Here is a 23,249-nt window from a genome sequence, read left to right as displayed (position 1 = left end):
TAAAGTGCGCACAAAGCGATCAACTACTACCCTTTCCACCATTTGCGCAGGGCTCAGAGTGTCAGGCTGCAACCACTTCTTTACCAGATGCAATAAGTCATAGGCCTGGGAGCATACGGGTTTGGCTTCCTCATAGAACCACTGATTTACCCGCTGAGCCCGTACATAGGTATTCACCCCCAACCGAGCAAGTATTTCGGCTTTCAGGGTCGCATATTCTATGGCGTCCTCGGTACAGAGGTCCAGGTACGCTTTTTGGGGCTCCCCCGTCAGATAGGGCGACAATACCTCAGCCCACTGGGGGGTCGGCAGCTTCTCCCGCTCGGCCACCCGCTCAAACACCGCCAGGAACGCTTCCACATCATCCCCCGGGGTCATCTTTTGCAACGCTTGTCTCACCACTTTCCGGACGCTGCCGTCGTCACCCGGTCCCGGGGTTGTTGCTGCCGGTCCGGCACGGATCGACTTGGCCAGGAGAACCATCTGTTCTTGGTGTCTTTGTTCCTGCAATTTCAAGGATTGCTGCTGACGATCCAACGACCGGAGCAGGTGTGCATTGGTCTGTTGCTGCTGTGCATTAGCCTGTTGTTGCTGTGCATTAGCCTGAGCCAGCTGCTTTAGTATGTCCTCCATGGCGTCGCCGGGTTTGGGCTGTAGTATAGCCGCTCGAATCCAGGACATGTGCTACCGGGTCACCAGGGATGAATGCTACACCTCACCGGGCTGGCATGCCCGCCGTTCTCCACCATCTGTGAGGTAGCGTGGTCGGCTGCACGGCAGAAGACACGGGATCCAGGCACCAATGGTCACAGCACACGGTTTATTGCACAAACCAAAAGTCCAAAAACAATACACATGTGTTCCCCTGGCAGAAACTCAGGGAGTTGTGTTCACTCCCTCATACTAGGGCCCCACGCCCATGTTCCTGTTTCCTTTTAACCCTCCTTTCAGCCTGCAGGGAAAACATTAACCCTGGAGTGGTGTTGCTTTCTATACATGGAGTGAGCGCAACCGGGGCGAGACGTACCGGCCGTCATAGATAACCCCGGTCACAGTCTCACAACCCCTACATTTTTTCTGTTTCTAACTTTTGTACCCTTGAGTTATCACTTTATTCTCTGCCCCCTCTTTATTTACCTGCACCTCAAGCAAACTTGATATCTTCCTGTACTTGATTGCCAAACTTCACAGTCAGAGCTGGCACCGCTCGACCTCACTGTCCAGCCCCGCCCTCTGCCCACCCTGTGTTACATCCACAATAGTGACAGATAGGGTTGTTACATGTTCCCCTCACCCCTTATAGATAAATGAATACTGTGTAATAAAGACAATATATAGCACCTAATGCAAGTCTATAGTAGATATATGTGTAAACGGTGTGCATGTGTATATATATATATATATATATATATATATGCACATATACTGTACATACTGTACATACACATATACACAAAAAAAAGCTGAGTATTTCAGCCCTTTTTTATGCTAAAAACGACCCCCTCAGCTTATACTCAAGTGAGGGTCACACAAAAAATTATTTTCACTTGTCCCCCGTTCCCGCGGTGTCCTCTTTCTTGCTTCTTGCGGTCTGCAGGCACATAGACTTCTCGGTGATTGTTTCTGGTGTAGGGTCCGTCGATGTTGTCGTCAGCACTTTACTTGAATGATTTGCGACGCTGCAAAGCATCCAACTGAAGTAAAGTGCTGACAACTACGCCCCGTGTACCGGCCGCAATCACCAAGGGGTCTATGTGCCTGCGGTCCGCAAGAAGCAGGTAAGAGGACGCCGCGGGAACGGAGGACAGGTGAGAATAATTTTTTTGTGTGTTTATGTGAACAACAGCGTATAAGGGGACAAAAAGAGGACCGAAATGAGGGCAATACTAAAGGATCGGCACATTACTACAGGGGCCAATATGGGCACATTACTACAGGGTACAATATGGGCACATTACTACAGGGCACAATATGGGCAGATTACTACAGGGGACAATATGGACACATTACTACAGGGGACAATATGAGTACATATAATGTAGTAGTTTGCTCATCCTTGTCCCCATCCTATAGTAAGGTGCCCCATTTATGTGCCCATCCTGTAGTAATGTCCCATCCTATAGTATTGTGCCCATACTTCTGCTCATCTTGTAGTAATGTCCCCTCTCCTGGTCTTCTCCTTGTAGCAATGATCCATCCTTTAGAATTATCCCCTATTGTGCCATTCTTCACACACACACACACACACACACACAAAAAATCCTTCTCACCTGTCCTCCGTTCCCTCGGTGTCCTGTTTCCTGCTTCTTCCGGCCTGCAGCCCCCATGATGAACGTTGCCGATGCAGGGGCCACCACTGACAGAGCTTTATATCATATGACACATTTCTGGGTGCTGTTCAGAGACAAGCTCTGTATACAGCTACTCCAATGATCAGTTGCTAACCTCTGACTGGCCGGCGGCTGATCATTGGAGTAGCTCTATAGAGAGCTTGCATCTGCGCAGCGCCCAGAAATCTGTAATCTGAATAAAAGCACTCCCTGTGCGGGTCCCCAGCACAGTCAGTGATCATCAAGGGGACCATGGGCCTGCCAGCTGCAAGAAGCATAGGGGCTGTGTATGGCTCGTGGGCCACGTCTTTGAGGCCACTGCACTACGGAATGTGTGGAAGGATGCGGGGGAAGGGGGGGCGGAGACTTTGATGCACTGTACATGCCCCACTAAGCAGCAGGACGGCATCATGACGTCGGCTGTGATGCCCGTCATCAAAGGCGGGACATAAGCTCCTGCCCATAATATAATGAAAGACAACATCCAAGGGGTAATCTTCAGAAGAATATTTATTCCATCCAGACAGCAGACAGCAACATTTCACCTTACAATTGGGCTTTATCAAGCATGTCTGCAAGCTCCCACACTCAGGTTTAAATACACCACGCTCATAGCAAATCATTAGGGGATTCTCCACCCTCGCAGCTCTTATCCAATCACAATAATGTTTCACAAAAAAAATAAACAATCCATATTACAAGATGTTATAAAACAATTGCAACAATTAAACTACAATACATGAAAAGTAACCACATATAGAATCCCGTATGCAATTGGACACAAGATACCATGTGTAGAAAATGTTCCACAAGAAAAGTCCTGGTCAGTGGCGTTTACACATCCATGGTGACCGCGGTCAATAATGAGTCCACAAAATAACCATGAGATTCAACAGTCCTATTGCTCCTGCCCCTGTCGATGTGACATCACAGGAAGTAGCAAAATCCCGGCAGGAGCGGTCACAGGACCGCTCTGAGCTGGGGGAGAGGGGCTGACAGCAGGGCAGGTAGGTAGTTGCAATCTACTTACCTGCCCCAATGTAGCCCAATAGTGAAATAATAAAAAATAAGCAATATAAGCAGGATAACCCCTTTGACGATTGTTCTGTGTGAATAGAATTTTGGCTGGCCTGCCTAAAAAGACTTAGGCCCTGTTCGCACGCTTCATTTTTGCATGTTTATTGATTGCAGTTTTTTGTCCCAAAACTTCATGCATTTCCTTCCTCAGCAAAGTCTATAAGATTTCATTTTTGCAGCTTTTTTTTTGGCTGCGTCTTATGGTGACAACAAAGATGCAGCACGACAATTCTTTCTGCATTTTTGTCAGCATTTTTGAGCCCTTCAAGTCAATACACTTGACTTAAAAAATGCACAGTGCAAAAACGTGGAAAAAAAACTCAGTAAAATGCGGCAACAAATGCATGCCGAGGGTGCGTTTTTTTGGGACCAAAAATGTGCATCTTTGTGGTCACTACAGAGATGCAGCGTGCGCACATAGCCTTAAACTACCACCAATGGCATTGTAAGTAGCTAATCAGCTGTCATTTACTGGCAGGGATAAGGCATTATAAAGGATCCTAGTATTTCACTTGCATTTTATAACACTGTTTTCCAGGACAATCTACTTTTTCCGCCCAAAGTATTTGACTCAATGTTTGTTTTCGATAAACCAAGCTTCTGGTAAATGCAAATTACTATGACAAGTTTCTACAAGTATCTGAGCGTTTACAAGATTTTATGGCCTTTCAGTTTCCCTGCCTAGAGTAGCTTTTCATGTTGGATTTATAGGATTCCTAATTATCCTATTTAGATTTTACATGAGAAAAGGTTGGAAAAATGTAAGATTCTGAAGAGTTGTGAAATACTAGAAGTCAGCTAGATAAATAGCCGGCTTTTTTGTCAAGTTGCTATCACAAAGGGTTGTAAAAATCTTAAAATGCATAAAAAAATTATACACTGGTTTTGAACATAATCTCATCACTTTATAAATTTATTATATCATAGTTTCCAATGGTTAGAACGGACATCACTTTTACAGAGAAGATATAGCCATAGGTAGTTCAAAACTGTACTTAACCCTTCTGTGTCCATAGTAGCATTCATTCTGAATAGTGATGAACGAGTACCAAAAAGCTCGGGTGCTCGAGGCTCGGCCCGAGCATCCCAAGATACTCGTGTACTCGGCCCGAGCACCGAGCCCAATGTTATCCTATGGGAGACCCGAGTATTTTTCTGAAATGACCCTCGGCAGCATGTAGAAACCCTAAAAATGTCACAAAAGTCTCAGAAGAGTGCTCAAATGACATGGCAACAGAATGGGGAAGACCCCTTGAAGCATTTATCACTCAAAAGTCACAGCTGTGAACAATTTTGTCCGCGTTTTACGCCATTTTTACGGACTCACCAGAAAACCTTCCAAAATGACACCAAAATGAATTTTCATGGCGGAAATGTTAAGGGCACATACCCAATAGTGAGATAGAGCTGGTGTATGTTACTTTTTGAGATTATTACATGAAAGATTTCACGTAAAAACATTGTGTGGCACTCCGATGTTCAAAACGCACGTTTTGTGCTTTTTACTAGCGATGTCGGTCATTTTTTTTTCATTCTATCTCCCGTCGGTCGGTCTCGCTCTGTCTGTCTCTCTCTGTCTTGTCTGTCCCCCTCTCACAGTCTGTCGGTCAGTCTCCCCCCTCTCTCATACTTACCGTTCCCCGATCACTGCCGCGGCGCTGCACAGCTGTTCACTAAACTCCGGCGGCTTTTCCTCTTTTGAAAAAGCCGGCCGCTCATTAATCAATCTCGTATTCCCTGCTTTCCTGCTTTTCGGCGCCTATGATTGGTTGCAGTGAGACACGCCCCCACGCTGAGTGACAGGTGTCTCACTGCACCCAAACACAGCAGCCGGTGGGTGTGTGTATACGGTGCAGTGAAATAAATAATTAAATAATTTAAAAAAACGGCGTGCGGTCCCCCCAATTTTAATACCAGCCAGATAAAGCCATACGGCTGAAGGCTGGTATTCTCAGGATGGGGAGCTCCACGTTATGGGGAGCCCCCCAGCCTAACAAAATCAGTCAGCAGCCGCCCAGAATGGCCGCATACATTATATGCGACAGTTCTGGGACTGTACCCGGCTCTTCCCGATTTGCCCTAGTGCGTTGGCAAATCGGGGTAATAAGGAGTTAATGGCAGCCCATAGCTGCCACTAAATCCTAGACTAATCATGTCAGGCGTCTCCCCGAGATTCCTTCCATGATTAATCTGTAAATTACAGTTAAAAAACACACACACCCGAAAAATCCTTTATTAGAAATAAAAAACACTAACAAAGTCCCTCATAACCAATTTATTAACCCCGACAAACCCTCCATGTCCGGCGTAATCCACAGTCCTCCAGCGTCGCATCCAGCTGTGCTGCATGAAGGTGACAGGAGCTGCAGAATACACAGCCGCTCCTGTCAGCTTCACACAGCAACTGAAGACAGCCGCGCGATCAGATGAGCTGTCACTGAGGTTACCTGGATCCAGCGGTGGATGCAGCGGTGGCTGCGGGTAACCTCAGTGACAGCTCAGCTGATCGCGCTACTCACCGCCGCATCGGTCAGCTCCACGCAGCAACTGAGGTGAGTATCGCGATCAGCTGAGCTGTCACTGAGGTTAATCGCGGCCACCGCTGGATCCAGCGGTGGCCGTGAGTTACCTGACTGACAGCAGCTGATCGCGCTACTCACCTCAGTTGCTGTGTGAAGCTGACAGGAGCGGCGGTGTATTCTGCAGCTCCTGTCACCTGCATGCAGCAGAGCTGGACGCGACGCTGGAGGTCCGTGGATTACGTCGGACATGGAGGGCTTTGTCGGGGTTAATAAATTGGTGATGTGGGACTTTGTTATTGTTTTTTATTTCTAATAAAGAATTTTTCGTGTGTGTGTGTTTTTTAACTGTAATTTACAGATTAATCATGGAAGGTATGTTGGGGAGACGCCTGACATGATTAATCTAGGATTTAGTGGCAGCTTTGGGCTGCCATTAACTCCTTTTTACCCCGATTTGCCAACGCACTAGGGCAAATCGGGAAGAGCCGGATACAGTCCCAGAACTGTCGCATATAATGTATGCGGCCATTCTGGGCGGCTGCTGACTGATATTGTTAGGCTGGGGGGCTCCCCATAACGTGGAGCTCCCCATCCTGAGAATACCAGCCTTCAGCCATATGGCTTTATCTGGCTGGTATTAAAATTGGGGGGGCCGCACGCCGTTTTTTTTAATTATTTATTTATTTATTTTACTGCACAGTATAGACACGCCCACCGGCTGCTGTGATTGGGTGCAGTGAGACACCTGTCACTCAGCGTGGGGGCGTGTCTCACTGCAACCAATCATAGGCGCCTGTGGGCAGGGAAAGCAGGGAATATGAGATGGCTGTGTGCAGAGCACAGCGCGCGCGCCGGTATAAAGGCTCGGTCACGCTGTGCGGGCCGGCCAATCACTGCAATTCCACAACTAACAGGGCTGTGGCATTGCAGTGGTCTGCCAGCCAATCCCTGCATGAGGGCTGGCTCTCAAAAGAGCGCCAACATGCAGGGATGAAGACCACGAGTACAGCACGAGTATCGCGAAATTACTCGGTACCCGCCGAGTAGCCCGAGTACAGTGATACTCGTGCGAGTACCGAGTAGTGACAAGCATACTCGCTCATCACTAATTCTGAATACTCCAAAATAAAGAGTTGTATTTCCTATGGTAAATATTGTTAGCAGCAATTCGGAACAGATTATTTCAGAATTTTTCTCATTAAGCCCTTATGAAGACTGAGATAGACAATGATCAAGCTGATCAAATCTAGTTCAGTTTCAGAAACCCAAGAGGAAGTTACGGACAGTCATAGCCTTTTTATTTATAGGCAACTGCAGGGAAAGATGTAAAGTGCCAGGGAGGGGCAGTCGTGGGCTGGGGTTGTGATCCTCCGCCCACCCCTGAACAATACAGACACGGGGGGCAGGGTAGTGTATGGAGTGAGTGGGGAGGTGGTACCTTTCTGTTGCTGCACTTTCTGGGTCTTCAGCCAACTTCTCAGGGTCCAATTGACTACAATCGGCCTCGCACACCGCAATGTCAGAAACGAGTCCACCACCGGTTGAAATCGCAACAACTTTACTGAACAATTGGTTAGCTCACAGTTTCAATTACTTAAAGGCAAACTTTTCATTGTTATCATATACAGGCATTTTTTTCCATACCGAACCTGGCTCTGCAGCTACGGCCACAAAGAGGCAATTTTTCCTCTCCTTTCTGGAACAAGGGATGCCTTCCTCCTTTACTTCCTTCATACTGGGATTATGCTTTACTGCTGAGGGGTTAACACTCCATTGCAATCTCCTTTATACCTTTTATTTTCTTTCTAGGCCTGACACCTCCAAACCACTTTACTCCACTCTCCTTCATCTGACACTCTACAGGTCCTTTTACTTGTCTCACTCTTCCTATCTGCCTTGTACCTGGAAACTCCTGCCCTATATGTCCTCCCATGCTGGAACCGTCCTCAGTTTAACCCATGCCATCCTGTCACTCCTTCTGCACTCCCTCACACTAAGGGACCAGGGACCCAGTGACACGTAGTGGCGGCCAGCCAAATTACCCAGGGGAAACATATGTAAGAAAAATCCGTTACATTAACACACATGCATGAAGAACATCTTTCACTAAATGAAACTGATTCGCAATAATGTATTCAGGGCGGCAGGGCTCTTGACACCCTCTTACTAAGATACAGAACACAAGGATCAGGATCGTAATTTTAAACTGCCCAATTCATCATTGCCACAATTTTATCTATCAGTAAAGATATTAAGGGGATGTTTTGTGGAGTTCTGGCAACTCTAAAGAGGGCATCTATTGACGATGTTTTCACTAGCTACTCCTCTTAAGCTGGGTTTACACACTGCAACATCGCAAAGGACATCGCTGTAACGTCACCGGTTTGGTGACGCAATAGCGACCTCCCTAAGTCTCTGCTAAGTCTCTGGTGAGTCGCTGGTGAGCTGTCAAACAGGCAAACCTGGCCAACAACTCAACAGCGATCCGGACCTGCAGAGCGACCTAGCTGGTTGTTTGGGGACGTTGATAAGCAGCCTTTTGAAAGGGAAGTTGCTAACAAAGTCGCTGCAAAGTCTTCACACACTGAAACTTCATGCTGCACAGCGGGAAACAAAGGACCTAGGAATGGTCCTGAACGATTTGTAACGATTACAACTTCACAGCAGGTGCCAGGTCGCTGATAGGTTTCACACACTGCAACATCGCAAACAACATCGCTATTGCGTCACAAAACCGGTGACGTTACAGCGATGTCGTTTGAGATGTTGCAGTGTGTAAACCCAGCTTTAGTAGGTCCCAGGAAATACTTTGATGTTCATACCTTCACAACTCTACAAGGATCTTGCTTTTACTACAAAGGTTTCTTGTGTCACCAGAGTAGCTGTTAACTGGTGGAGTGAGATAGCATGGGTACTTTTATCAAGGTCAGACAATGTGAGAGGGACAAACCAAGGACATAATCAGCAAATGAGGACTTAGGAGGATAACCAAGGTCAAAATCAGGATAAGGCTATGTGCGCACAGTGCATTTTTCGCGGCGTTTTTGCGTGTTTTTCGGGTGCGTTTTTGGCTTCAAAACTGCAGGACTTTGCTTCCCCAGCAAAGTCTATGAGTTTTCATTTTTGCTGTCCGCACACATCTGGTTTTTTTACCTGTGTTTTGAGTTAAAAAAAAAAAATGGACATGTCAGTTCTTTCCTGCGTTTTTCTGCGTTTTCCACCCATGCAATGCATTTGAAAAACGCAGCAAAATGCAGAGATCAAAAACGCAGCAAACGCAGCCAAAAACACACCAAATCGCGGCAAAAACGCATGTGTTTTTTGATGCGTTTTTTCGACGCAGGTGCGTTTTTGTGCGTTTTTAGCGGCCAAAAACACACAAAAACGCAGCGTCAAAAAGACGCAGTGTGCCAACCTAGCCTAACTGAACCAAGAACAGGCATAAAAAGGATTAGGTAGTTTAAGGTCAAGTTCAATCATCTATACAAGGGTCAGGTAATGGAGAGGGGTTAGCAAGCCAGGTTAGGTATTAGAAATTAGGTTAGAACACACAGAAACAGAATTAAGGCTTATTGAACCTGGCACTTAAAAGGGATTTATAGGCTTGGAGTTCATGTGTGCAGTCACTATATGTTTCTGAAGACTTGTAAATCCGTACTGCATGCACTTGCTGTCTGGAATCTCTGGTGCCGACGCCGGTAACTTGCAGATGTATGCAATTTGCATGTCATATCATGTGCTGACTAAACTAGAAGTTGTTAGAGTGCTCACTAAGTAAGTTAGATTCTCTAAACCAAGGTCCGGGTAGGCAACTGGGCCTCGAGTGTTGGTGTAGCAGATGGGAGACTGTTATCAGAGGAATTGAAAGCCGCAAGCAGAAAGGTAACTGAACAACTGGAAGACACAGAGAGCCAGGAGACATGTTTGAGACTGCACGCAGGTTGTAGAGGTACTTAAAGCCACAGGTAGACATGTAACTGAGGAACTGGAACCTGCAGACAACCAGGAGAACTCGGATGGCATAAGTGCACTTTTTTAATATTCTCCAGTTCTGACAAACGGATCCTACTGTCGTCAAACTCGGATCAAATTTTGATGTGTCTAATTTGCATAATCAGACATTTTTCACGGATGAAGAAAATATGGTTGTGTGAACCTAGCCTTATATGAAGGCAATCTTTGTTAGGATATATTATTTGGCATACATTCACAATTTGTTTATAAGCACACATGCAGCAAGTGCATTTACATTGTCATACACCTATTACAGCCAGCAGAGTTGTGAAGCAGTGGTCAATAATTAACTGTTCTTTGTAATGTGAACGTCTTTCTTTTCACTTATCCTTCATCCTACTCCCCTGTGCCTAAATATCCACGGTTCAATGTGAACTTCTATTTCCTTCTCAAACGTGCAATCTCATCACTAAAGTGACTGGTAGTTGCCTCTACCTTGCAGTCCGTAGCCTTCTTGCTGCGTGGAGCCTCTTATTCAGTCTTTTTCCTAGAAGTTATATTTTTTTGTTGTGTGACAGCTACCATTATACCCTGTAAACTTTCATCCTAATCTTTCATCTGTCACCTGATGTTTTTCGTCTCATGATATGGACACCTCAAGTGCCAGTTTTGGCATAGTGAGGAATCTGTCACAATACATTGGCTTTTTTCTTGCTTTTGTGTCTGCTGGCTTTCTGATTGTGGCAACTTGGACTGATTGTTGGATGGAAAACGCAGATGACTCTCTGGAGGTAAGACATACTAATACTCATCTACAAATAGGAATAATCAACTTGGGATTTCATAATGGAGAGTAATTCTTTATAAATCTCACTACATGACGGGCAGTGAGTACAACATGCTCTAAATATATACTGCCAAGAAATTACCGTAAGTAATAAAGTGCATGTAATTTGTCTGTGTTATTGGAGATTAAAGTCCATTCTTTTTTTTGCATCATGAGTTATGCGGTCTTAAACATAAGAACTAATAAAACCCATATCCTGTCTATCGGTATAATTATTTGCTGTCTGGCCCAGGATAAGTACTGACATTTCTTTAAAGTACAGCTTGCATTAGAGCACATTTTTAGTAAAATGATTCTTAAAAAATGTTCTACACTAAATTACATTTTACGCTAAATTTACTAGTTGCAATAAGTAAAAGAAAACTTTATTTTGTCTGATAAGTTGACTATATTGCCAAATAACACAGGGAATGAAGGTTTCAGAAATCCTAAAAATGTCTTCTAAAATAGGAAAAGGATAGTTTTTTTGGATGTTAAATAGTGATATAGAAAAGGGCACTTTAAATTTAACCCACTTATACTTTAGCCTATTTAATCGAGTGGATGGCAAAACAAGACTCCCCTGGCAATAATATGCAATTTAGGCTTAAAGCGGGCTTTACACGCTGCGACATCGCTAGCCGATGCGAGCGATGGCGAGCATGATAGTACCCGCCCCTATCGTTATGCTGATATGTGAAGATCGCTGCCGTAGCGAACATTATCGCTACGGCAGCGTCACATGTACTTACCTGCTCGGCGACGTCGCTGTGACCGGCGAACCGCCTCCTTTCTAAGGGGCAGTTCGCTCGGCATCACAGCGACGTCACTAAGCGGCCGCCCAATCAAAGCGGAGGGGCGGAGATGAGCGGGACGAACATCCCGCCCACCTCCTTCCTTCCTCATTGCTGGCGTGTGGCAGGTAAGGAGAGCTTCCTCGTTCCTGCGGCGTCACACATAGCGATGTGTGCTGCCGCAGGGACGAGGATCAACTTCGCCCAAGCGACAGCAGCGATAATTGGGAGAGGACCCCCATGTCAACGAGGAGCAATTTTGGATGTTTTTGCAACGATCCAAAATCGCTCCTAGGAGTCACATACAATGAGATTGCTACAGCGGCCGGATGTGCGTCACAAAATCCGTGACCCCAACGAGCGTGTAAAGCCACCCTTAGGAAGTGTGCACATGGCCTCTTTTTACTCCGAACTCTGCCTGAAATCCATTTGTAAAAGCATAGCAAAAAGACTACAAAAAGTGTATATGATGCTCAGCAATGTAAAAACAAGATTGCTGTGCACATATTTAGTTCTTTGATACTGAACTTGTTTTAATCATTTTAAGGATTTAGAAACCATTAAGTACTTAAAAGAAGCAGCATGTTCATTGTTCAGGAGGTTTAGGTGTGAAGCCCCGGGGACGCTGTGTCGGTGCATTACCTTCAGGGACTCCACGTAGATGGATCTGTCTGGTCACAGGTAGGAAACCTTCTTTGTAGTTTGTCGTGACGCCACTCTCAGATTTGCGGTCAGTGGGGGACCGCCACTGCAGGTTAAGGGATGCCTGGGGCTGATGGTGGGTGCAGCCAGTTGTAGTAGCCTCCTGAGAGTGAGGCAAGCCCCAGGGCCCTGTGTAGATGCGTAGAACTACAAGGCGCAGAATGACTCAACACAGGCAGGATGTCTTTCAGGGTTTTTACTCACAGTTGATGGCAGGGTGAGTGACCCGGGCGTAGCTGGGATGAACCAAGTGGGAACCAGGTGTCCTTCAGGCTGACTTGTGAGGGTGACTACTAACTCGCCTTCCTTAGCCCTTGGTGGTTTGGGGTAACCCCGACTTTGAGTCCCTATGGGGGTCACCCAGGGAAGATGCTGCAGCCTCTCTCCCCTTCGTTTGCCGTTTGCTTGTCGCCTGGACCAGGCCACTCCAGCTGCTTGCCTCCTGTGACCTATGGGCCCTAACTGTGGCTACGTGGCTGCGGCTTTTGTGGTGTTGTGGCGTGGGCTTTGAGAGCCCCACACCGGCAGGTTTAGCAAAAGAAAGCTGGATCTATCTCCGCTTCGGGATCTGCCGCCCGTTTGGGCCTGGTACTCTCTAGCAGTCTCCTTACTTCCCACTCCGTTGCTCTCTCTCTAGCTGAAGATGGATTTCGGGTAGCACTCCTAGTTGACCGTTCTCCCCCGTCAGTAGCCACTGCGCGGGCGCTGTCAGACTGCACAGCCCCAGGGATCTGCTCCTCACTCGAGCTCCCTGGACTCTACACTGCCCTGGCTCACTGCCCCTCCTCTCCTGTTCTTGCCTACGCCACCTAGCAACCAGACTCTCTTACCACACCCCTTGAGAGGAGATGGAGGCTTTTGGCCCCCTCCACTATTCCAGTGAAGGTGAAGGCTTTTCCCCCTCCTGGGATCCCCAGGGGTCCTCTCATAGGTACATGTGTGAGACCTGATCACTATGCGCCTGTGTACCACACCCCGGTCAGCCTTCTGGATTACCTGTGTTGTACTGTCCCCAGCATGGGTGCAGTACTCAGTGGTGCCTGACCAGGTCAGGGGCGCCACATTCCCCCTTAGTTATCACCAGCACGTCCTCGGGCTGCAAGACAACATTTTAAAATGCATAAAACATTAAAACATGTAAAACATTTTTAAAAGCACCAGGTACCATACATCACCACCCTCCACCCACAAGTCCGTTAACCCACCCAAAACCCTTTCACGTTGGCCGCGACTTCAGCCACTTCTGGCAGGATGTAGAGGCGGCTTTCGTGGGCTGGTGGTTTCAGGGTATACCTGGCCTGGTGGATCCGCGCCTTCAGCCTCTTCTGGCAGGATGTAGAGGCGGCCTCCACAGTTGGTGCTGACCAGGTACCCTCTTTGTGGTGGAGAGCCAGGCCCCATAAACAGGCCTGCTCTCTGGTCGCAGGTGAGCCAAGGCCCTATATACGGACGGGCTCCCTGGTTGCAGACGAGCCAAGCCACTAAACAGGCTGACTCTGGTGGTGGTGGTGCCCTCTGGTGTAACTATTTACACTGCGAGAGTTTGTGGCTATAGCCAGTTCATAGCCTTAAGGTTTATTTCTCACAATAGTTTATGTGGGCACATTCTTGAACTTTAAAACGTTGCAAAACAAACTTTCCAAACTGGTCAAAACTTGCTGTACTTTACTTAAACTTATGCAGACTCCTCTTCACCAGGGCTTGGGCCTGTAGGGCTGCGGCACCTGTTGCTTTCTTGACCTTTTTCCTCATCTGTAGTTGTCTCGTCAGTAGGTCCTTTGTCTTTTCTTTCTTCTTCTTTGGGACATGGCACTACATCTAGCGCATACCACCCTCTTTCTCCTTGGTGCATGGTGAACTGTACGGAGTCTCCCATTTTTAAGTTTCTTCCAGGGTGTCCTCTGGGCAGATTAGCTCTGACATCTCTCCTATTGACAAAAATGCCTTCTTTGATACCAGGTGCTACGATGAACCCGTATCCTGACTTGAGGCTGAAGTCCTCCACTACTCCTCTGCAAAGGGGTCCTCGGACCTGTGCTTTGGCTCTTCTCAGGAACTTTTTTTCTTGTAGGTCTCTGGCCGTGATGTCATCTCTCTGCTCTGGGGATGGCGGTGCAGGGGAAAACTGAGTTCTGCTGCGGCGCTGTGTCTTGCGGGCTGGATTCTGCGAAGTGCAGCTTACAAGCTCCCAGGTAGGGCGGTTGGGCAGGTCTTCTTCGTCAGCAGGAGGTGTCAGGTCTTCCTCGTCCCAGCGGGAATATGGCAGCATCTCCGGCTCTGGGACTAGCACTGCTGCTGGCTCCGGGGGCAACTCCTCAGCTTCTTGCCCTCCTCTCCCCCTTAGTTCTTCGCTGCACTCTGGTCGTGGCAGCGCCGGGGATGAGTGTTCCTCAGCTGGCCCAGGCGGTGGACTCTTCAGCGTGGTTGCTGCAGGGGTTGCCTTAGGGGTGTGCGGAGGGAGCATGTATCGGTCCACCATCTCCTGTGGGAACTTGGCCTCCAGGTCAGCCTTCAGCTGCCAGTATGCGGAGTCCTCACCTATCAGGGATTTCCTAGTAGGGACTTCCTTAGGCTCGGGAGCGGTGTCTGCTCTGGCCTTGCAGGCCGGGGTAAATGGTGATGCAATCTCTTGGCGGGCCGCGCCCTGTATGGCGGCGGCCTGGTCTTGGCGGGCCGCGCCCTGTATGGCGGCGGCCTGGTCTTGGCGGGCCGCGCCCTGTATGGCGGCGGCCTGGTCTTGGCGGGCCGCGCCCTGTATGGCGGCGGCCTGGTCTTGGCGGGCCGAGCCTGGCGTGGCGGCGGCCTGGATCAGCGTCGCTGTTGCAACTGGCGGCTCAGCGGGCGTCGCTACTGTGGCCGGTTCTTGGCGGGCCGGGCAGGGCATCGCTGCGGCGGCCTGGATTGGCGTCGCAGCTGCGATGGGATCTGTGCAGGCTGGGCTGGGCGTCGCTGCAGCGATCGGAGCTTGGCGGGCCGCACCTGGCGTGGCTGCGGCCTGATTCAGCACCTCGCCTGAGGCGCGGACGAGCGTCGCTGCTGCGGTGGGGTCTTGGCGGACTGGGCTCAGCAGGGTGGAAGCCTGGGTCAGCGTCACACCTGCGGCACGGATGAGTATCGCCGTGGCAGTCGGACCTTTGCGGGCCAGGCGGGGTGTCGCTGCGGCGGCCTGGATTTGGCGGGCCGCACCTAGCGTGGCTGCGGCCTCGCTCAGCGTCGCCGCGCCAGGCGCCTCTTCTGGGACCGCGGTCGTAGCAGCAGGGGTCGGAGCACTTGCGCTGGCCGGGGCAACTCTGGACTCACCCATCGGTGGCACCATCGGGATCTGAGTCGTCGCCGCTCGATCTGGCAGGCGTCGCGCGGCTCCCTCCTCATAGGTCCGAACCGCCGCAGCCATCTCCAGAAGCTCCATGCGTTCCTCTCTGAGCTGTCGCATAATCCTGGCCTCCAGCTGATCGCAGAAGATAGCAAGCTCCCGGCACCACCAGGCAGCAGAGCCTGGTTCTGGGTATCCACGTCCGGACTCCATTTCTTCTCTCTGCAGCAGCAGGCTTGTGGCTCTCTTTCCTTCCCGCCGTCTCTGGACGCTTCCGCTCTCTTCACAAGCGAGGTCAGAACTCTGCAGGGGATCTCTGGGTAGCCACACCTCTTCGTGGGCGGTAACTTCTTCCAGCGCGGGCTGCTGTTGTTTTTCAGCGCGCTTTTCATGGTGGCAATATGGCGGCGCTTCCAATTTTCCAAGCGGACCGCCCAGGCACATGGTCACCTGTCTCAACAGGTCTAGTCCTTATCCTGTTCGTGACGCCAGATGTGAAGCCCCGGGGACGCTGTGTCGGTGCATTACCTTCAGGGACTCCACGTAGATGGATCTGTCTGGTCACAGGTAGGAAACCTTCTTTGTAGTTTGTCGTGACGCCACTCTCAGATTTGCGGTCAGTGGGGGACCGCCACTGCAGGTTAAGGGATGCCTGGGGCTGATGGTGGGTGCAGCCAGTTGTAGTAGCCTCCTGAGAGTGAGGCAAGCCCCAGGGCCCTGTGTAGATGCGTAGAACTACAAGGCGCAGAATGACTCAACACAGGCAGGATGTCTTTCAGGGTTTTTACTCACAGTTGATGGCAGGGTGAGTGACCCGGGCGTAGCTGGGATGAACCAAGTGGGAACCAGGTGTCCTTCAGGCTGACTTGTGAGGGTGACTACTAACTCGCCTTCCTTAGCCCTTGGTGGTTTGGGGTAACCCCGACTTTGAGTCCCTATGGGGGTCACCCAGGGAAGATGCTGCAGCCTCTCTCCCCTTCGTTTGCCGTTTGCTTGTCGCCTGGACCAGGCCACTCCAGCTGCTTGCCTCCTGTGACCTATGGGCCCTAACTGTGGCTACGTGGCTGCGGCTTTTGTGGTGTTGTGGCGTGGGCTTTGAGAGCCCCACACCGGCAGGTTTAGCAAAAGAAAGCTGGATCTATCTCCGCTTCGGGATCTGCCGCCCGTTTGGGCCTGGTACTCTCTAGCAGTCTCCTTACTTCCCACTCCGTTGCTCTCTCTCTAGCTGAAGATGGATTTCGGGTAGCACTCCTAGTTGACCGTTCTCCCCCGTCAGTAGCCACTGCGCGGGCGCTGTCAGACTGCACAGCCCCAGGGATCTGCTCCTCACTCGAGCTCCCTGGACTCTACACTGCCCTGGCTCACTGCCCCTCCTCTCCTGTTCTTGCCTACGCCACCTAGCAACCAGACTCTCTTACCACACCCCTTGAGAGGAGATGGAGGCTTTTGGCCCCCTCCACTATTCCAGTGAAGGTGAAGGCTTTTCCCCCTCCTGGGATCCCCAGGGGTCCTCTCATAGGTACATGTGTGAGACCTGATCACTATGCGCCTGTGTACCACACCCCGGTCAGCCTTCTGGATTACCTGTGTTGTACTGTCCCCAGCATGGGTGCAGTACTCAGTGGTGCCTGACCAGGTCAGGGGCGCCACATTGGCTTGGAAGCTGGTGGCTAAATGTGGGAAAATGTTTGTAGTATTGTTCCTGAAGCGGCTTCACCTTTGAGATCATTGACGGCTCCACCAATGTCTGCACATGCCTTTGGCGTGGTTTTACATCCAGGTGTGTTAAAAAAACAATCACTACGATTTTTTTTAGCCAAAGTCAAAAGAAGATTAAAAAGAAATGGAATACATAAGGGATGGATACATCTGCCTCATCCACTACTGGATTTGGCTCAAAAACTGCAATGCTTGATCAAAACATAATTCTTAGAGTGCTTTTAATATGCTTAGGGTGCCCTACTCAGATTTTTTTATGAAATATTTTTTTTTGTTTTGTGGTAAAAACACTGCAGTAACATAGTAGATACAAATTAGCAAGAAACTATGAAACACAACATAATCTTTGCATTTATATACAACTTTTTGCGTTTTTAGTATCTTTGGAGTTTTTATTAAAACATAGACAGCCCTAGGTATGGCAAATGTTCCCCTTGATTTAAAAAAAAAAAAAAAATTAAATAAATAAATGAATAAATAAATGAAACAAACACAGGGTCAATAGTGAAAAAGAAACACAGCTAATTAACTCTTGTAAAAACATATGAAACTCATCGCCTTCTTTTAACAATGCCATAAAAAGTGGAGCTTGAAGGTCGAAAATAAATGCTGTAATTGTTTACCTTAAAGGGACGAACATATTAATGGACTATGCATAGGATAAGTCATAAATATCAGATCTTTGGGGGTCAGACACCTGGCACTCTCATCGATTTGCTATTAGCTGCTGCAGTGGCCACTGGATGTAATCAATCCGAAACAGCTCAGCTCCTTATATTTAAGTTTAGCTGCCCTTCTCAGGACCTGCACTTTAGCTCCCATTCACTTTAATAGGAGATAAGGGGCAGCACCCTGGGCAATGTATGAAGCTGATATATTCTGGCCCTATACATTGTTTTTATCCTGCCACCAATGTTCAGTGGAAGGCCTGGGAGTTAGTTCTGGACAATCCTTTGGGTATGACATTCCAATATTTTGTTAAAGAGGTTGCCCACTACTTTATCTTTGATAGCCTATCCTTGGGATAGGTCATCAATCTCTGATTGGTTGGTCCGAACCCCCACACCCCCGCTGATCAGCTGTTCTCGGTGGAGCCACCAGCAGCAGGCGCATGGAAATGCTCAATTCTGGAGCTGTCTTGCCTTCTGATAGTGGCTGCGGCCGGGTACTGCACATCTGCGATTGCCTCTATTCATTCGAATGCAATACGGATGTGCAGTACCCACCTGCGGACGATATAAATTGATGGGGAAGCTCCAGAAGAGAGCATTTCTGGCTGCCTGTTGCCGCCGCCGGTACAGGGAGCATCTGAACAGCGGGGGTTGCCGGGTGTCGGACCCTGTCCGATCAGACATTGATGACCTATCTTAAGAATGTACCATTAATCATAAAGTAGTGGACAACCCCTTTAATGTTACTGTGAAGAACAGTTTCTTTTATTGACAGATGGATTTTTTCTTCTCTGCACATACCGTAATTTCTGTTCTCCAATCCATTGCACAGTTTTTAAATATGGAAAGTCATACATTTACTGACACAAAATTTAGTTGGAATTTTTGGAACAATACATAGCATCTCTGTATTTTATGCATTAGATGCAAGTATCTGTACTGGTCTTATAGCCGCAACTAAAAAAAGACCCAGTATGCTAGCATAGCACAATTGTATCATAAATATATCTAGTTTTTGTCAATGTTATTGAAGGGTTAAACAGAAAAGCAACATGAGTACTTTGCAAGCTAAATAAAATCAGAATGTCACTCTCCTCTGGTCTTCATTTATTTATCTATCCATAATGTACAACAATGCTTTCAAAGGATATGATAATAATCAAAGAATGCTGAACTCTTGTTTTCTTAGGGAAACTCAGCTCCATAATCCAGAAAAAATATGAGATCACGTTTCAAAACAATGTTATATCCCGATGCAGGTCTTATCCACTTAATCTAAAAGGTTTTGCGGCTGTTGTTACAGTATGGAACAAACCAGGAGTTTCGCTGAAAATGCAGCATATTATTAGATTCACATTTTTAAGGCTTGACTGTTACATTATAACCCCAAAATAATGTGCTCAAATATTTTGGTAAATCCTGTCTCTTAGATCATTTTTTTGTAATAAAAATTACATATAGCCTTTTTTTTTCTTTAAAGGTTTAGAAAGTCAAGAAAATTTAAACCTAAGATGGCAATGGATATATGACGAGACCGCTTTGATGACTATTTAAAGTTACTTTAAAAAATGATCTTTCATTTCACTGTACAGGAAGATACAGAATTCTAACATTGACAATGTAATTGTGTACAAATTGCTATAGAAATGGTACAAGTGCTGGATCATCGATCCGTGCATCTCCATAGAACTCTATTTACAGAATACTTCATAGTTTGGCATTTGGAGCTTCTCAGTTTCATTGTAATGTGTACAGGTATGAAAGGCAAAAATCCACCTCTGCAGTATGTGCCCTTAAACGTTTCAGCATAAACTTTTGAGCCAATATTGTGGCATAAAGATAAAATCAGTGTTGGTTCAGATGGTTAGGAAAACCCCCATAGTATACCCTTTGGAATTTCTGTAAATCACACAGAATATTTGCTTAGTACTAGATTTAAATACAGTAGAACCTTGGATTAAGAGTAACTTGGTTTGAGAGCGTTTTGCAAGACAAGCAAAGCTTTTTACAAATTTGTAACTTGGTTTAAGAGCAATGCTTTGTAATAAGAGCAAATACTCACAGTGCACACTTCTAGTTCCGTCCTGTTACCGCGCTCTGACCCACACTGGAGGTAACTTTCTGCATATGTACTGTATACTGTATACAGTATACCATTGTACAGTACAGTATATACTATATAGCATGTCATCAATTTGCATTTGTGGATACAGTATTGTATTTTCTTTCTGCTAACCAGTACAGCACATTACTTTTACTGTAATCTAATTGCCTGTGCTGCATTCCTACCCAAACATTTGGCTTAGTTCTGCCCTTATTTTGGGGAAAATAGATTTGGGGTGTGTATTGTACTAGAATAAAGATTGTCATATCTATACATCATTTGTCTCTCTATAGTGTACCTCCTGCACACCAACAATTCTATTATAAGCTAATGAACAGTTTAATTTGTTTTATATGTGTTTTACGGTACTGCACATTATTTTGTATTAGTGTACTGTAATAATTTTATATGAATACAGTATATTATTTTGTATTACTGTAATAAATTTGTATAAAAGCAGTAAATATTTGGGATTGTGGAACGAATTGTCTGCGTTTCAATTATTTCCTATGGGAAAATTTGCTTTGATATAAGAGTAACTTGGTTTAAGAGCACACTCCCGGAATGAATTACGCTCGTAATCCAAGGTTCCACTGTCCAGTGTTTGGGAAAAAAAATCTGTCATTGGTGCCCTTTAGCTATTGTGACATGTCATGACTACATTCTAAAGCTGCTCTAATCCAGTACTTTATTGAACATTAGCGTTAGATAAAATTAAGTGCATTCCTAAGTTCCTTGACCCCGTTGTTCTTGGTGTTGGAAGTCCTTGTGTAATCACCGACCAATGTTAGTCATTGTATTCTGAAAAGAAGTTAACATCCATGCAAAGGATAGGTCCAGTAATAACTTCTAGATGTACTGAGACCCTCACCAATTGCCATAAGGGATGGCCGTGCACTGATGCACCATTTCTTCTCTATGAGAATGGTGAAGATAGTTGAGAAAGAATGGAGTGACAATGTACATGTTTGATCGAGTAATAACCTAGTGTTTTAGCAGTCAGTTCCCCAGTGATCTAGAAATGATCACGTATCTTTTTTTCCGGAATACACATTTAAATAAAAAATAAATATATAATAAGTAACAACTTCATATATGTACATTGTAGTAACAACACCTAGGGATTTACGAATTTGGTTTAGTATACTAAGGGCTCGATACAGAAGCACACCGCTCCAAACAGTCATCCGACATTTCAGATTCACTGCTGAAATCGATAATGTCATAGGGAGCTTGAGCTATCCATTGAGCCTGTGTCTGAAAGCACAGGAGGCACGATGACGTAACTACATCCTGCCAGATATGCCGTAGTAAACAGCGCAGACCAGAATAGCAAGGTTAGGTGATTATCATAGTATCATAGTATCATAGTTTTTAAGGTTGAAGGGAGACTCTAAGTCCATCTAGTTCAACCCGTAGCCTAACATGTTGATCCAGAGGAAGGCAAAAAACCCCAATGTGGCAAACAAGTTCCAATGGGGAAAAAATTTCCTTCCTTCGTCCACATCCGGCAATCAGACTAGTTCCCTGGATCAATACCCTGTCATAAAATCTAATATACATAACTGGTAATATTACATTTTTCAAGAAAGGCGTCCAGGCTCTGCTTAAATGTTAGTAGTGAATCACTCATTACAACATCATGCGGCAGAGAGTTCCATAGTCTCACTGCTCGTACAGTAAAGAATCCTCGTCTGTGATTATGATTAAACCTTCTTTCCTCAAGACGTAGCGGATGCCCCCGTGTTCCAGTCGCATGCCTAGGTGTAAAGAGATCTTTGGAAAGGTCTCTGTACTGTCCCCTCATACATTTATACATTGTGATTAGATCCCCCCTAAGCCTTTGTTTTTCCAGACTAAATAACCCCAAGTTTAATAACCTGTCTTGGTATTGCAGCCCACCCATTCCTCTAATAATCTTGGTCGCTCTTCTCTGCACCCTCTCCAGTTCAGCTATGTCCTTCTTGTATATCGGTGACCAGAATTGTACACAGTATTCTAAGTGCGGTCGCACTAGTGACTTGTACAGAGGTAGAACTATATTTTTTTCATGAACACTTAAACCTCTTTTAATACATCCCATTATTTTATTTGCCCTGGCAGCAGCTGCCTGACACTGGCCACTAAAGTGAAGTTTACCATCCACCCATACACCCAAGTCTTTTTCTGTGTCTGTTTTACCCAGTGTTCTACAATTAAGTACATAATCATAAATGTTATTTCCTCTACCCAAGTGCATGACCTTACATTTATCTACATTAAACTTCAATTGCCACTTCTCAGCCCAATCCTCCAATTTACATAAATCTCCCTGTAATATAAAATTATCCTCCTCTGTATTGATTACCCTGCAGAGTTTAGTATCATCTGCAAATATTGAAATTCTACTCCGCATGCCCCCAACAAGGTCATTTATAAATATGTTGAAAAGAAGCAGGCCCAATACTGTTGGGCCCAATATGTTGAAAAGAAGCGGGCTCAATAAGCGGGCCCAGATTAGTTTTATTCATTATTTTTTTTAATAACAGTACATTGTGGAAAACTGAAGGGACATGATACTCTGTAAGGGGAATGTGTGAGAACAAATTATGGTGAAAAGGGGTTGTGTAGGGGACATGAAACTCTGCAGTGGGGCTTTTTGGGACATAATGTGCAAGGGGGCTGTTTTGGGACATAATACTATGTAGGGGGGGTGTTTGGGGACATAACACTGTGAAAAGTAGTTGTATGGGCAGATAATGGTGTGCAAGGTGGCTGTGTGAGGATATAATACTGTGCAATGTGTAGGGACATAATACCATGCAAGGGAGCTATTTGGAGTCATAATACTGTACAAGGGGACTGGTGGGGACATAATACTGTGCAAGTGGGGCTGTGTGGGTATACAGTATAATTCTGCAGGAGAGAAGCAAAGTCCTGCACCACCGCAGATTACCTGCAATATCGCTTGCGGTACCGCCTGTGCAGCCCTCCACTCTGCACGTGTTTGAATAAAGAAATCCTTCACAGCGGGTTGAGTGCGGTCTCTTTCTACTCTCACGCTTCATACAGTATAATTCTGCATTAGGGGGCTGTGTGAGGATATTGTGCTAAGAGGCTTTGTGAGTACATAATACTATGCAAAGGGGCTATGTGGGGATATAATACTGTGCAGGGGTTCTGTGTTGGGATATAATTCTATGTGCAGGGCAATATTGGGTTACAGTACTAAAGGAGCGGTGTGGGGACATCAATCTG

At 46.6% G+C, this 23,249-nt stretch overlaps 1 protein-coding gene across 1 annotated transcript in view; it reads left to right on the top strand.

The window, feature by feature from the left end:
- Nucleotides 1-10,261: 10,261 nt before the first annotated feature.
- Nucleotides 10,262-23,249, top strand: part of LOC142260528 (claudin-16-like) — a 68,944-nt gene continuing 55,956 nt past the window's right edge. Inside the window, exon 1 of the mRNA XM_075331977.1 lies at nucleotides 10,262-10,674. Coding sequence (XP_075188092.1) covers nucleotides 10,531-10,674 — 144 coding nt within the window. The 5' untranslated portion in view covers nucleotides 10,262-10,530. The remainder of the gene's footprint in view (nucleotides 10,675-23,249) is intronic.

This window comes from Anomaloglossus baeobatrachus, unplaced genomic scaffold (assembly GCF_048569485.1).
Source record: "Anomaloglossus baeobatrachus isolate aAnoBae1 unplaced genomic scaffold, aAnoBae1.hap1 Scaffold_121, whole genome shotgun sequence".
NCBI classification, from domain to species: domain Eukaryota; kingdom Metazoa; phylum Chordata; class Amphibia; order Anura; family Aromobatidae; genus Anomaloglossus; species Anomaloglossus baeobatrachus.
Note: the sequence above shows the minus strand (reverse complement) of the source record. Positions and strands in the feature narration are given on the sequence as shown.